The sequence below is a fragment of the Hylobates moloch genome, unplaced genomic scaffold (assembly GCF_009828535.3).
Source record: "Hylobates moloch isolate HMO894 unplaced genomic scaffold, HMol_V3 SCAFFOLD_15, whole genome shotgun sequence".
Taxonomy (NCBI): domain Eukaryota; kingdom Metazoa; phylum Chordata; class Mammalia; order Primates; family Hylobatidae; genus Hylobates; species Hylobates moloch.
Genome location: NW_026652290.1, coordinates 88,133,306 through 88,149,391, shown reverse-complemented (window position 1 = coordinate 88,149,391; position 16,086 = coordinate 88,133,306). Strand labels below are relative to the sequence as shown.

At 40.3% G+C, this 16,086-nt stretch overlaps 1 protein-coding gene across 5 annotated transcripts in view; it reads right to left on the bottom strand.

The window, feature by feature from the left end:
• The window catches only part of HEATR5B (HEAT repeat containing 5B), a 107,843-nt gene that overhangs the window by 11,091 nt on the left and 80,666 nt on the right, over positions 1-16,086 (bottom strand). Inside the window, exons 28-31 of one of the 5 annotated variants that reach the window (XR_009210122.1) lie at positions 12,848-12,999; positions 10,860-11,073; positions 3,820-3,977; positions 2,257-2,344 (exon numbers count right to left, since the gene is read on the bottom strand). Coding sequence is in view for 4 of the 5 variants with exons in the window: in XM_032178381.3 (XP_032034272.1) it covers positions 3,673-3,977; positions 10,860-11,073; positions 12,848-12,999 (671 nt within the window). In the remaining variant the exon portion in view is untranslated. Of the gene's footprint in view, positions 1-646; positions 2,345-2,855; positions 3,980-6,714; positions 6,815-10,859; positions 11,074-12,847; positions 13,000-16,086 lie in introns of those variants that run through there. The other 4 variants (XM_058429057.1, XM_032178383.3, XM_032178382.3 and 1 more) reach the window with 4 other exon arrangements.

Sequence of the window (16,086 nt, the reverse complement as noted above, 5' to 3'; positions counted from 1 at the left end):
GAAAGTTAAACATGAGTCAGAAAGGCCATATTTAAGAAAAAAAAAGGAAAAAGACTTATTTGAACGAGCAAGTTCACTCCTAGGTATACACTCAAGTGATATTAAAACATATGTCCACCCCAAAACTTGTACATAATTGCTCATAGCATCATTATTCCTAACAGGCAAGAAAAAGATGGAAAAATCCAAATGTCCTTCAACTGATGAACAGATTCACAAAATGTGGTATATATACAATGGAATATTATGCAGCCATAAAAAGGAATAAAGTGCAGATTCATGCTACGACATGGATGAACCTTAAAAAACATTACAGGCCGGGTGCAGTGGCTCACGCTTGTAATCCCAGCACTTTGGGAGGCAGAGGCGGGCAGATCACGAGGTCAGGAGATCGAGACCACTGTGAAACCCCATCTCTACTAAAAATACAAAAAAATTAGCCGGGCGTGGTGGCGGGCGCCTGTAGTCCCAGCTACTCGGAGAGGCTGAGGCAGGAGAATGGCGTGAACCCGGGAGGCGGAGCTTGCAGTGAGCCACGATTGTGCCACTTCACTCCAGCCTGGGCCACAGAGCCAGACTCCGCATTACAGTTGGCCGGTGTGGTGATCAGCCTGTAATCCAGATTTTGGAGGCAGAAGGCTCGAGACCAGCCTGGCCAACACGGTGAAACAAAAAATTAGCCAGGCATGGTGGCGTGCACCTGTAATCCCAGCTACTGGGGAGGCTGAGATAGGAGAATCGCGGAACCCGGGAGGCGGAGCTTGCGGTGAGCCAAGATTGTGCCACTGCACTCCAGCCTGGGTGACAGAGTGAGGCTCCATCTCAAAAACAAACAAACATTACAGTGAGTTGGTGGCTCATGCCTGTAATACCAGAACTTTGGAAGGCTGAGGCAGATGGATCACTTAAGCTCAGGAGTTTGAGACCAGCCTGGGCAACATGGTGAAACCCTGCCTCTAACAAAAATATGAAAAACTAGCAAGGCATGGTGGTGTGCGCCTGTAATTCCAGCTACTCAGGAGCCTGAGGTGGGAGGATTGCTTGAGCCCAGGAGGTAGAGGCTGCAGTGAGCTGAGATTGCACCACTGCACTCCAGCCTGGGCAACAGAGCAAGATCCCATCTCAAAAACAAGCAAACAGAAAACATTACAGTAAGAAGCCAGTCACAAAAAACCACGTATTAAGTGGTTCAATTTATATAAAACGTCCATGAGGGGAAAATCCAGAGACAGAAAGTAGATTAGTGGTAGCCTAAGTTGGGGAGAAATGGGGAGATGGTAGGAGGATAGCTAAAGGACACAAGGTTTCTTTTTGGGGTAATGTTCATAATTGATTGTGGTGATGGTGGCACCACTAAAAACCACTGAACTGTACACTTTGCTGGGATACAGTGGCATGATCACAATTTATTGCAGCCTCAAACTCCTGGGCTCAAGCAATTCTCCTGTCTCAGCCTCCTGAGTAGCTGGGACTACAGGAGTGCACCACCGCATCTGGCTAATTTTCTTTTTGTTTAACGTAGAGGTGAGGTCTTGCTGTGTTGCCCAGGCTGCTCTCAAACTCCTGGCCTCAGCCTCCCAAAGTGTTGGGATTACAGGTGTGAGCCACCATGCCCAAACTGAATTGAGTTGTATGGTATGTGAACTGGGTCTCCATGAAGTTGTTAGCAAAAACAAAGGCAAAAACCAAGGAGAATAATTGTGGCAATGCAAACCTGAAATGAAAAAACAACCAGGGCCAAGTGTGGTGGCTCAGGCCTGTAATCTCAGCACTTTGGCAGGCTAAGGTGGGAGGATCATTCAAGCCTGGGAGATTGAGGCTGCTGTGAGCCGTGGTCATGTGCCACTGCACTCCAGCCTGGGCAACAGTGAGACCCTGCTTCAAAACAAAAAAAAAAAAAGGAAAAGAAGCTGGGCACGGTGGCTCATGCCTGTAATCCCTGCACTTTGGGAGGGAGAGGCAGGCAGATCACCTGAGGTCAGGGGTTTGAGACCAGCCTGACCAACATGAAGCCCTATCTCTACTAAAAATACAAAAAATTAGCTGAGTGTGGTGGCAGGTGCCTGTAATGTCAGCTACTCAGGAGGCTGAGGCAGGAGAATTGCTTGAACCCAGGAGGCGGAGGTTGCAGTGAGCCGAGATCGCGCCACTGCACTCTAGCCTGGGCACGACAGAGCGAGACTCCATCTAAAAAAAAGAAAGAAAGAAAAGAAAAAACACCCAAAAGTCAGTGAGAAAACAGGCAAGACAAAGTACCTATCTCAGGCATCTAAAAGTCTGAGTAGAGTTCAAGTGTAGTGAGCTATGACTGCACTCCAGTCTGGGCAACAGTGCAAGACTGTCTCTAAAAGAAAAAGGAAAAGAAAGGAAAAGAGAAAAGAAAATAAAATGTTCAGAAAGTGACTTGCTTTTGATAATACTTGTTCAGTCTGTTACACTGTGTGGTAAAACCTGGCGTTTAAAATTTGCTAAATGCTGTGGCAAACATTCATTTTGTGAATTATCTATTTCGTACGGTAAAATGCCCACTACATGAGAGAATGGCATCACTGTAATTATGCCTAATTCATTTTTGTATCCCCTGCAGCACTTAGCTTGATGCCTTATAAACAGTAGACATTCAATAAATATTTGATGAAGGAAACTAACCATCATAGCCAGCACTTGAGGTTCTGTAATTACAAAACATAACTGAAGCCAAATTTTAGCTATTAAAAAAAGCAGATTATATAACATTTAAACATTTTAGTGAACCTTTAAATAAGAATTTTAATTCTGTTAACAACTAAAATATACATAGCATAATTTAGTAATTTGATATGAAAGCTAAAAGATCCATCAGAAAGATAAGGACATTTTGGGAAATGCTTAGAAAATGCTGTGATTTTACTCATAGTATATACACCACAAAACAGACACTTTCCTTTATTTTAATTACTTCAAAATTTAAAATCTGCTTGTTTTTCAATTGATTTTTTTCATGACAGATGCTGAGTTCCGACCCATTTTTTTTCCCTGACAGTATCAATAGGCTGCCCGACTACATGATACAATTGTTTTTAGCATTTAAATTTAAGACTATGGCTCAGTGTTTGAAAAATAAGTAAGTTAACAAAAGAGAAACATTATTAGGAGGAAAATGAAAACATACTCACCACATGATAAAAAAAATCACTCCTTAAAAATCAGTAAGTGCGGCCGGGCGCGGTGGCTCACGCCTGTAATCCCAGCACTTTGGGAGGCCGAGGCGGGCGGATCACGAGGTCAGGAGATCAAGACCATCCTGGCTAACACGCTGAAACCCCGTCTCTACTAAAAATACAAAAAATTAGCCGGGTGTGGTGGCAGGCGCCTGTAGTCCCAGCTACTTGGGAGGCCGAGGCAGGAGAATGGCGTGAACCCGGGAGGCGGAGTTTGCAGTGAGCGGAGATCGCGCCACTGCACTCCAGCCTGGGCGACAGAGTGAGACTCTGTCTCAAAAAAAAAAAATAAAATAAAAAAATAAAAAAATAAAAAATCAATAAGTGGTGTGAGCATTATTTCACTTAACCTACCTGGAAGCACTATAATACCAATATACAACAGAACCCATAGGTAGCCTGGAATGATACAGTGGCCATCACTAATTAGGTGCTAGTTGACAATATAAATACAAATAAATCAAAGTACAAATTAAAAAAAACTTGTTTTTAGCTTAATTGTTGGTGCAGAATGTATGGCAGGGGCTGGTTGTCTGGCAGCCGCTTTAGCTTTGCTCGCTTGGCTTGCTCGAACAGCCGTTTCTAGACGCACTTTCAACTCAGGAGCAGCCCCCATTACTGTCTTGAAAGCATGTGGATACAGAGGTCCAATATGCATTAAATTCTGGAGTGCAAACTCATGAAGATCTTTGGAAGCTGAATTTGCTGAGGCAAAAGAATTTTCATCCAGCAGGTAAGATATCAAAGTAGGAACTAAAAGAGCAAGTAGCTGGACTCCTGTAAATAATAAAGTATGAAAAAAGATCACAAACATAAGGATTATAATAAACTTTAAAAACTAGGCAATTGCCATGGAAGACTGAACATAATAAAATGTAAGTACACATGCACAGCCTACTTTAGACCTCAATAACTCATAATTAATATTAAATATTTACTAAATGTCCAAGCTGGAAACCAGATTTGTTAATATTGTATATTTTACATTTATATTAATTTGTTTTACTTAAAAAAAATGGGCCAAAGGTTAAAAAGTAATAAAACACTTTACAATTGCCACCTGGTAGAAGGTATCTTGAGAGTAAGATTATAAAATTTTTACGGGCATTCTAGAATCACGAGATTGGAGTGAGGAACAGAAACCTGAAAAGCATCTATTTACCATTATTTAACTAACACTAGTTGTTTCTTTCCTCTTTAAGTAGAAATACAATACAACTTTTTTCCTATTTCATCATCCCCCAAAACTCACAGTGAGGGGAAATTCCTCAAAACTAAGGGAATACATAAGCTTAGGGTTAAAAAAACAAGAACCTATGTCTGACTGATATAAATTCCAAGTTCTTAAAAAAATACTCATTTGGAGGCTTCATCTCCTTTTGTTAGTCTTTACTTATCAACAACTCCATCCTGGGATATAAGTTTCATTAAAGGTGATTTTTTTTTTTAACAATTAACCTTTATATGTAATTGTGTGTGTGTATAACATCTCATAATCACATTGAGAATTACGCTTTCTCCCCCTTAATTACTGTTAATTTTTGTAGAATGACAACTGATGCAATTGTAAGGCAGCAGGAAGCATCTGGTAGAGAATGTGTGACACTCACTGATGTCAGCAAGGACAGTGATAATAATCAGTGAAGCCTTTCCAGAATCCCAGTCCCACCCTGGACCTTACTCCCTATTTTCTTTCCCTGCTGTATTTTTTTCTTCATAGCTCCTATCAATTCCTGCATCTAACTATAGATGTTATATCTACATCTAAAATTGATATATCCATCATCACTATATAAAATTGTACAAAGATACATGTCTACATATAATAGACACAGATATATATATATCTATATATATATCTAGATATATATACACACACACACACACACACACACACGTATAGGGGACAAGAAGTGTTTATTGTCTGTGTTTTCCTACAAGAAATGTAAGCTCCATAAGATCAGGGACCTTTGCCTGTTTTATTTCATGCTAAATTCTCAATGCCTAGAACAGTACTTGGTACACAGGCATCCAGTAACTATCCTTTGAATGAATAAACATACACACTCTTTCTCTTGGTAACTACCCAGAAGTTTCCAATTAATTGGATTTGTTTCCATATTAAGTTTTCAGAAAAGAGGTAAAAAGCTTATTTTTAAAGTCCCAGGTAAATCTTCCAATCTTCTAGATTTAGTTCAATTTCCCTCATGTAGAATGTTAATAGTATTACAGGGGTGGGCACGGTGGGCTAATGCCTGTAATCCTAGCACTTTGGGAGGCCAAGGTGGGCGGATCCTCTGGTCAGGAGTTTGAGACCAGTCTGGCCAACAGGGCGAAACCCTGTCTCTACTATATATACAAAAAATTTGATTAGGCGCGGTGGCTCATGCCTGTAATCCCAGCACTTTGGGAGGCCGAGGCGGACGGATCCATCACCTGAGGTCAGGAGTTTGAGAGTAGCCTGACCAACATGGAGAAACCCTATCTCTACTAAAAATACAAAAAAAAAAAATTAGCTGGGCGTGGTGGCACATGCCTGTAATCCCAGCTACTAGGGAGGATGAGGCAGGAGAATCCCTTGAATCCGGAAGGTGGAGGTTGTGGTGAGCCGAGATCGTGCCATTGCACTCCAGCCTGGGTAACAAGAGCGAAACTCTGTCTCAAAAAACAAAACAAAACAAAAAAACCCAAAAATATTAGCTGGGTGTGGTGGCACATGCCTGTAATTCCAGCACTTTGGGAGGCTGAGGCGGGTGGATCACCTGCGGCCAGGAGTTCGAGACCAGCCTGGCCAACATGGTGAAACCCTATCTCTACTAAAAATACAACAAATTAGCTGGACATGGTGACAGGCGCCTGTAATCCCAGCTACTCCTGAGGCTGAAGCAGGAGAATCACCTGAACTCGGGAGGCGGAGGTTGCAGTGAGCCAAGATCAAGCCACTGCACTCCAGCCTGGGCAACAAGAGTGAAACTCTGTCTCAAAAAAAAAAAAAGAAATATGCTAAGCATTATAGGAAATGTTATGTAATTCGTTTCTACCTGGATTCTTTTATTATCTAAATGAAAACAGTAGGCAGCACACAGAACAATTAGAGTACTAAGTGCTAAAAAATGTGGGTAGCATTTCAGTATAGAATTCACCAAGAGAATCATGAAGCTGAGGAATACTTTGGGATTTTATTTGGTTGGTTACAAATACCAAATAGATTCTATGAAGGGTAAGATCAGAGTGAGCTAAGTAATTAGGCAATATTTCTCAAAGAAAAGATCTAATGTAGGTTTAATAGATTTGTATAAGAAGAAAAGAAGAGAAAAAACAACTGAGGAAAGTGAAAATAATATGAACAATGTAAGCGATTAAAAGGAGCACAGAAAGGAAACTGGTCTGGTCAGGTTAGGTACACGTTGGGGAGCAGAAAAAATATTCTGAAAAGCAAGCAAAGATGTTCAGACTTGATGCTGTAAGGAAAGAGTAAACTTTTCCAAATTCTTAAGCAAAGGAGAGATAAAATTAGGTAAATTTGATGGGGAATATCAGCTAGGAAAACTATTATAGTTATCTATTTAGGAGGTGATTAGATATAAGAATAAGGTGCAAGTTTCTCTTGAAACCTAGAGAAATTTCAGAAAGAGATAGGACAAGATTTGAATAACAGATTCAATAAAGATGATGAACAAGGAGTCAAATATAATTCTAATATTTTTAGCTTATAACCTTGGTCGTGCAGGGTGAAAAAACATATACTGCCCATTCTTATACCGGATACTGTAGACAACAAAATTAACATCTGTAAATGGGATGAAAAAAGTTGAATGACTTAAATTCAAAAGCTGAAAATTTACCCTCTTGGAATCATGTAACTATATAAAATATGAAGTGAAGTATAAAAATGTTGCCATCAAATTAATATGATTTACATTCATTCATTTATTTGATGGTATCCTCCTAATGAATGTCATCTTATTTCACTAATGAGACTTGTTTGCCTTTAGTTTTTGCATGGCATTTAGTCTTAGATTCAGTTTTAATTTTAAAAACAGGCAAACTGCTTATTTTACCTCTTAAAAGTCTTGTTAGAGTACAAAACATCTGTTATCTGAGTAGTGAAGCAGTCCATTAAAAAAATGAAGAAATCATGATGGTCCTTTTTTTTTTTTTTTTGAGACAGAGTCTCACTCTGTTGCCCAGGCTGGAGTGCAGTGGCGTGATCTCGGCTCACTGCAACCTCCGCCTCCTGGGTTCAAGCGATTCTCCTGCCTCAGCCTCCTGCGTAGCTAGGACTACAGGCGTGCACCACCACACCCGGCTTTTTATTACTATTATTATTATTTTTTTTTTTTAGTAGAGATGGGGTTTCACCATATTGGCCAGGCTGGTCCTGAACTCCTGAACTCGTGATCCACCCGCCTTGGTCTCCCAAAGTGCTGGGATTACAAGCGTGAGCCACCACACCTGACCGATGGTGCTGATCATTGCTATACCTCACTAATAATGCTACAAATTGGTCTAGTTGATAGTTGAAATTACAATGCTTTGGTTGTTTTATATCTTAAACTGAAAAAGGGTCATTTATTTCAAGGACATTGCTAAAGCCTAACTAGCTATTAAACTATATTTAATTATACAAATGATATACATATTTTTACTGTCAAAAAAATCAAACAATACAGAATTAAAAAAAAAGTTCCCTTCCCTATCTGTCCTCATGCTAAATTTTTTTTTTTTTTTTTTTTTTTTTTTGAGAAAGAGTCTCGCTCTTTCACCCAGGCTGGAGTGCAGTGGCGCGATCTCGGCTCACTGCAGGCTCCGCCCCCCGGGGTTCACGCCATTCTCCTGCCTCAGCCTCCCAAGTAGCTGGGACTACAGGCGCCCGCCACCTTGCCCAGCTAATTTTTTGTATTTTTAACAGAGACGGGGTTTCACCGTGTTAGCCAGGATGGTCTCGATCTCCTGACCTCGTGATCTGCCCACCTCGGCCTCCCAAAGTGCTGGGATTACAGGCGTGAGCCACCGCGCCCGGCCCTCATACTAAATTTAATTCCAAATTAGGGTGCCTGTACAGGAATTGATCCCAAGAGTCAATTCAAAAATATTTTAAATACTAGAACGCAATAAAACTTAGTGCTGGGATTACAAAGTGAGTAAGATTCAGTCCTTATCTTTATGGAATTTATAATTAGTAAAATAAAAATACAAATGAAGTTATTTTGATTTGCCAAACATAGGCCATGTCAGTCATAAAATTTTTGCCTAAATTAACCTATATTGTTACTAATTTCAACTAAATTTATCAACTTCTCCAAACACTGCCTTTTCTGACTTTCCCAATTTTGATGTTGTTTTCATGCAGCATAGTAATATTTGCTTCTTTTCTTTTGCCTTCTATAACCAGTTAATCATCAAATCAGATAAACCTTTCTTCCACTTTCTCCTCTGCATTCTTTTCTTCTACTGGCATAGTTCTGGATTATTATTTTATAGAGGAGCTACTGAAATCGCTTTTCAAAAATCTCTACTACTTTTCCAATTTTCTGTGAAATGTTTTTAAGAGAAGAAGAAAAAATTTTTAACAGAAAAGAAAAAACAGGTACAGTTTGTAGGTGGAGAGCAATTTGACAATATAGATTAAAAGTCTTTTTTTCTTTTTTTTGAGGTGGAGTCTCGCTCTGTCACCCAGGCTGGAGCCCAGTGGGGCGATCTCAGCTCACTGCAACCTCCGTCTCCCAGGTTCAAGCAATTCTCCCGTCCAGCCTCCCGAGTAGCTGGGATTACAGGCGCATACCACCAGGCCTGGCTAATTTTTGTACTTTTAGTACAGACAGGGTTTCATCATATTGGTCAGGTTGGTCTCGAACTCTTGATTGCAGGTGATCCTCCTGCCTTGGCCTCCCAAAGTGCTGAGATTACAGGCAGGAGCCACCGCGTGCAGCTAATTTTTTCTATTTTTAGTAGAGACGGGGTTCCACCATGTTTGCCAAGCTAGTCTTAAACTCCTGATCTCAAGTGATCTGCTCGCCTTGCCCTCCCAAAGTGTTGGGATTACAGGCATGAGCCACTGCGCCCGGCCAATTAAAAGTCTTAAAATGTGCATTCCCTTCTCTCCAGTAATTTCACTCTTAGGAATCTGACCGAAATAATTTAGGAATAAAGATGCTCATCTCGGCCAGGTGCAGTGGCTCACGCTTGTAATCCCAGCACTTTGGGAGGCTGAGGCAGGTGGATTACTTGAGGTGAGGAGTTCAAGACCAGCTTGGCCAACGTGGTGAAACCCCATCTCTACTCAAAATACAAAAATGAGCCAGGGATTGTGGCGCATGCCTGTAATCCCAGCTACTCAGGAGGCTGACGCAGGAGAATCACTTGAACTTCAGAGGCGGAGGTTGCGGTGAGCCAAGATCGTGCCACTGTACTCCAGCCTGGGCAAGACTTTGTTTCAAAAAAAAAAAAGCTTCATTTGTGATCTTGAAAAATTAAAAACAGCTTAATGTTCAATCATAAGATACTAGTTTAAAAAGTACAGTCTCTCTACAATTAAAGATCATATTTTGAAGGACAAATACTGTGATAAAATCAAAGCTTAAGTATTAAGGGAATAAAGAAAATATATTAAACTGCATAAGTCTCTGGTTAAATGGATGTATGCAGTAGTTTTTCATTAAATTAAAAAAAATTCTAAATAAGTTTTGAGATATTTTAATAATTATGTTTGGTATTAATACTTAACTGGTTATATTTGTTATAAAGCTTTTATACCTCTATTATGAAGATTAGAATGTATTATTTTAAAACCCTATGAAATGGGCACGGTAGCTCACACCTGTAATCCTAGCACTTTGAAAGGCCAAGGCGGGTGGATCGCTTGAGTCCACGAGGAGTCAGAGACCAACCTGGGCAACATGGCAAAATCCTATCTCTACTAAAAATACAAAAATCAGCCAGGCATGGTGGCACGTGCCTGTAGTCCCAGCTACTCGGGAGGCCGAGGTGGGAGGATTGTTTCAGCGCAGGAGGCAGAGGTTGCAGTGAGCCAAGATGGTGCCATTGCATGCCAGCCTGGGTGACAGAGTGAGACTGTCTAAAAAAAAAATAAGAAAAAAAAAACGCTATTAAACATCTGTATTTTTCCTAGATCTTAAGGGATGCATACATTCCTAGAAAATAAAAAAAAATCACTGTGTTGAAATGCCATTGGCAATTCATTTTAACTTCCTGCTCAAAAACAAACAAAAAAATCAACTCACTACATTATGTAACATAAGCAAAGGCCTGTTTTTTTTTCTTTTCTTTTTTTTTTGAGATGGAGTCTCACTCTGTTGCCAGGCTGGAGTGCACTGGTGCAATCTCGGCTCACTGCAATCTCCAACTCCCGGGTTCAAGTGATTCTCCTGCTTCAGCCTCCCGAGTAGCTGGGACAGCAGGCGTGCGCCACCACGCCCAGATAATTTTTGTATTATTAGTAGAGATGGGGTTTCACTATGTTGGCCAGGATGATCTCGATCTTTTGACCTCGTGATCCACCCACCTTGGCCTCCCAGAGTGCTGGGACTCCTAAAGTGTAAGCCACCGTGCCCAGCAGGCCTGCTTCTAATATCAAATAAGATTTATATACAATACAGATCTTCATTTTGAACTAGTAGCTTTTTATAATATACTTACTGTTTTGTTCTTCACCAAGAGCAACCAATGTTTCAAGAACTTTTATTCCTTCTTGAACCGCTAAAAGCTCTATGTTACTGGCTGGTCTGTTTCTTTCAACAGCTTTTAGTTTTTCAACCACTATTGGAGCTAATGAATGAATATAAGGAGTTGAAAGGGCACGATTGGAATGTTGGAAGACTGAGAGGAGAAGCTGGTAACATTTGGCTTGAACCTATATAAGAAGAACATATTATCAATTAACATGTGTATAGTTCTTATTCGCTCTACAATCACACTGCATCTTACTATGTACTGAAAATAAGTGATACTGCAGGATGAAAATGGAAATTACATTTTCTACTTACAGAAATGGAGAATAGAATTTTCTGACAAAAATTAGTCAAAAATGTTCATATATTTTAATGACCAAATCACCATGCTTATACAATTCTTTTTTTTTTTTTTTTTTTTTGAGATGGAGTCTTGCTCTGTTGCCAGGCTAGAGTGCAGTGGCACCATTTTGGCTCACTGCAATCTCTGCCTCCCGGGTTCAAGCGATTCTCCTGCCTCAGCCTCCCAAGTAGCTGGGATTACAGGTGCGCACCACCACACCCAGCTAATTTTTGTATTTTTAGTAGAGACGGGGTTTCACCATGTTGGCCAGGATGGTCTCAATCTCCTGACCTTGTGATCTGCCCGCTTTGGCCTCCTAAAGTGCTGGGATTACAGGTGTGAGCCACCATGCCAGGCCAATTCCCATATTTTTATACTGTGAAATAAGTTAGAAATCAGTTATTCCCACTTCTGTTTTTAATTCTTCCTTTAATGTACAATTGTCCCTCCCATTTTAACCAAATATATTTAGTAAGGAAGGTTAATATTTGAATGATCTGAAACAAAGCTATAAAAATACATTGCTTAGATATCTCAAAACCATTTGATTCCCTGGAAATGACTGTTAACAATGTAAGGTTTCCAGACCTAGAAAATAAAGTCTTACTGGCTCCACTTTATATTAGAAAGGCTTCAGATTAACACTTTTTTAAAAAACTGAAGTTTTTTAAGGAAAGAAGGAAGAGAGGGAGGGAAGACCCACCAATATATGGGACAGAGTGGAAGAAAACTATTTCAGTGCTTTGGTAGAACACAAGTGGCTAAATCTGGCTAGACACAAGAAAAACCTGAAGAACATTTTAAATATACAGATCCTGGAGCCACCTATCTGGAGACTCAGGAAGACAGTAGTGGAGTTCAAGAATGTTTCTTTTTTTTTTTTTTTGAGACAAAGTCTCACACTGTTGCCCGGGCTGGAATGCAATGGCACAATCTCAACTCACTCCACCTCCTGGGTTCAAGTGATTCTCCTGCCTCAGCCTCCCAAGTAGCTGGGATTACAGGCGCCTGCCACCACACCTGGCTATTTTTTTTTGTATTTTTAGTAGAGATGGGGTTTCACTACAGGCTGGTCTCGAACTCCTGACCTCCTGCTCTGCCTGCCTTGGCCTCCCAAAGTGCTGGGATTACAGGCGTGAGCCACCACGCCTGGCCTTCAAGAATGTTTCTGCTTTTTAAAATTTCTGACGTGTAGCAGGCTTGAGAATCACAAGTTTAGACCCTGACATTGTAAAATAAAAAATCTTACTTTCTAGACAAACTACAGTTTCTAGTAGGTTCATTAAAACGTCTAATAATATAAACTTCTCCTTTAATGTCCTTAGCGTCATTTAAATAAACACTGGAAAACATAATCATAGACTCTTGTCTCTACCAGTATGCCCCGGGGTTAATCAAATATTTCAGATATTGAAGAATTTCTACATATGTGAATAAACATACACATGTGTTCTAGTGCTTAAACCCAGTGATTTGTTTCAGTTTTTCCATTTAAAAGCCATAGTGCAAATACTTAGCTTTTCAGTATGTATCACATATTTTAATGAACCAATCTGGCATTTTCCTGATAAAGGGAAATGTTTTTATCTATGTCTGCGTAAAGTGTAACTTACCCATGGGTCGCATGAATTTAATGCATTTTTAAATCTGTTCATGCAGCCATTCTGTAATGACTGGACTCCTATTATTTCATTACTAGCAGACCACAGGAAGAGTGCAATTGCTGTTAGCATGCTTACTTCATCAGGTGTAGGTACAGAGTCTTCTGAAAATGAAAAATGAAAGAAATGTGCTGTTTCTAAAACATTTTGGAATTTTATTTTTTTATTTTTGTAGAGAGAGACGTTGTCTTGCTATGTTGTCCAGGCTGGTCTTGAACTCCTGAGCTCAAGTGATCCTCCTGCCTTGGCCTCCCAAAGTGCTGGGATTCAGGTGTCAGCCACTGTGCCTGGCCAGAATTTTAATCTTGAACAATCATCTCTCTCTCCTCCCAACATTTATAGTAGTACTTGCCTCAATCTAATACAGTCCACAGACAACTATAAGAAGTTCAATGTAAAAAGTTAAATGTATGCAGTCATATTTAATGCTAAATGATTATAACATATTCTAACTAATTTTAAAATCCAGAGTACATTTTTAAGTGGTATCTCCTTTCAATTTAGTAAATATGAAAACCTGTAAATTCCATACAACCATTAAAAAAATCGGTTAGGTGCAGTGGCTAATGCCTGTAATCCCAGCACTTTGGGAGGCCGAGGCAGGCGGACTACCTGAGGTTGGGAGTTCGAGACCAGCCTGACCACAAAATTAGCCAGGCATGGTGGTGCATGCCTGTAATCCCAGCTACTTGGGAGGCTGAGGCAGGAGAATCACTTGAACCAGGGAGGTGGAGGTTGCAGTGAGCCAAGATTGTGTCATTGCACTCCAGCCTGGGCAACAAAAGCGAAACTCCGTCTCAAAAAAAAAAAAAAAAAACTTAGACAATTTCCTGAAGACAGTGTTCTAAAGAATTTTAAGGAATTTCTTGCCATTACATTTATTCAGGAATAGATACAACTTGAACAGAAATATAGTACGTAATTAGAAATACTAGAAATATGAACATTTATTCTAAAGAACAATATTTCTGAACATATAAAATACGAGTTCCAAACATTTTGTGATTATCATTTCTTCAATAAAACTGATCCCTACCTTTTGTGTAAATTTGAGCTATTTTGGCAACTGTAAATACCCAGTGAAAATCAGTACTTTAGTAGGATTATGAACATATACATTTGACATGCTAACATTATCTCATATTAAGGGTACCAGCTTTTTGTAATATGGAATAAAGGGTTAAGAACCATAGTCTAGAAAAAGTCCATTAACTTAATGTAAAGAAATAAAGTTTAAAAAAAGAGATGTCGGCTGGGCGTGGTGGCTCACGCCTGTAATTCCAGCACTTTGGGATTTCTAGAACACACTGGACAACATAGTGAAACCTCGTTTCTACTAAAAATACAAAAATTAGCTGGGCATGGTGGCGCACGCCTGTAATCCCAGCTATTTGGGAGGCTGAGGCTACAGAATCACTTGGACCCGGGAGGCAGAGGTTGCAGTGAGCCAAGATTGCACCGCTGCACTCCAGCCTGGGTGACAGAGTGAGACTCAGTCTCAAAACAAACAAACAAAAGAAATGTAAAATTTGAAGGATTTAATCAATTTATAATAAACTGAGTCACAAATGTTAAAAACTTGAGAACCCACCCAGACTAGGTAGCTCATTCCTGTAATCCCAGCACTTTGGGAAACTGAATTGGGAGGACTGCTTGAGCTCAGGAATTCAAGACTAGCCTGGGCAATATGGTGAGACCCTGTCTCTACAAAAAACAAAAAAATTAGCCAGGCATGGTGGTGCATGCCTGCAGTCCCAGCTACCTGGGAGGCTGAGGCAGGAGGATCACTTTAGCACTAGAGGTTAAGGTGGCAGTGAGCTGCATTCATGCCACCGTACTCCAGCATGGGTGACAGAGTGAGATCCTGCCTCAAAAACAAACAAACAAAAAACCTAAAACAAAAAAACCCTGAAAACTCCATCATAGGAAATTTATTCTACATAGAATATAATCTCTTACTCAGAGTTGGCAATGCTGCAAGCAATTTTTTATCAAAAATTATTTTATTTTCATTTTTAAAAAATTAACTTTTTTTCCCCCCCAGAAAGAGCTGGAGTGCAGTGCCTTGATCATAACTCACTGCAGCCTTGAACTCCTGGGCTCAAGCAACCATCCCACCTCAGCCGCCCGAGGAGGTGGGACTACAGGCGTGCACCACCATGTCTGGCTGAATTTAAAATTTTTTTATAGAGATAGCGTCTTACCATATTGCCCAGGAAAGTCTCGAACTTCTGGCCTAAAGCAATGCTCCCACCTTGGCCTCCCAAAGTGCTGGGACTATAGGTTTAAACCAAGGTGTCCAGCCCCATTTTATTTTTAAATTGTGATTTTAAGAAGATGGGGCATCTAAATATGATTTTCTACTGAAGGGAATCAAGGCTTTTAGAGAAGGGACTGATTCTAGAACAGTGAGGGGGAAAATACTCAGTCTGCTACATCTTGGGGCTAGAAAGTATGGAAGTGCTCAAGAAATAATGGGGCCACACTGAAGTAACAGTAAGGGACCCACTGAATTAAAAAAAAATTATGGGCCGGGCACGGTGGCTCATGCCTGTAATCAATCCCAGCACTTTGGGAGGCCGAGGTGAGATCACCTGAGGTCAGGAGTTCGAAGCCAGCCTGGCCAACATGGCAAAACCCCATCTCTACTAAAAATACAAAAACTAGCCGGGAATGGTGGCGGGCACCTGTAGTCCCAGCTACTTGGGAGGCTGAGGCGGGAGAACTGCTTGAACACAGGAGGTGGAGGTGGAGGTTGCGGTGAGCCAAAATCGCGCCATTGCACTCCAGCCTGGGCAACAGAGTGAGACTCTGTTTAAAAAAAAAAAAAAAAAAAAAAAAAAGAAAGAAAGTGATGGGAACAGACAAATGAGAAAGTCTCAAAGTATTTCCCCATAGGTTACCTATTAATTATAAAATGGAAAAATGGCAACTTCATAGTGGGGAAACACGGCAGACAATTTCTTAACGAAGTTATTAAAGTTAAGATTCCCAATAATGGGACAAAGCAACATTACAAAGCAATATGTCTTAGTTATATGATGTACTAAGACATAACATTACTTATGCAGTATTCCTGCCAAAATGCATACATTGAATCTAACCTGAGAGGAAAAAAAAAATTAGACAATTCTAAACTGAGAAACATTCTACATAATAGACAGCCTGTATTCTTCAACAACATTGTTATG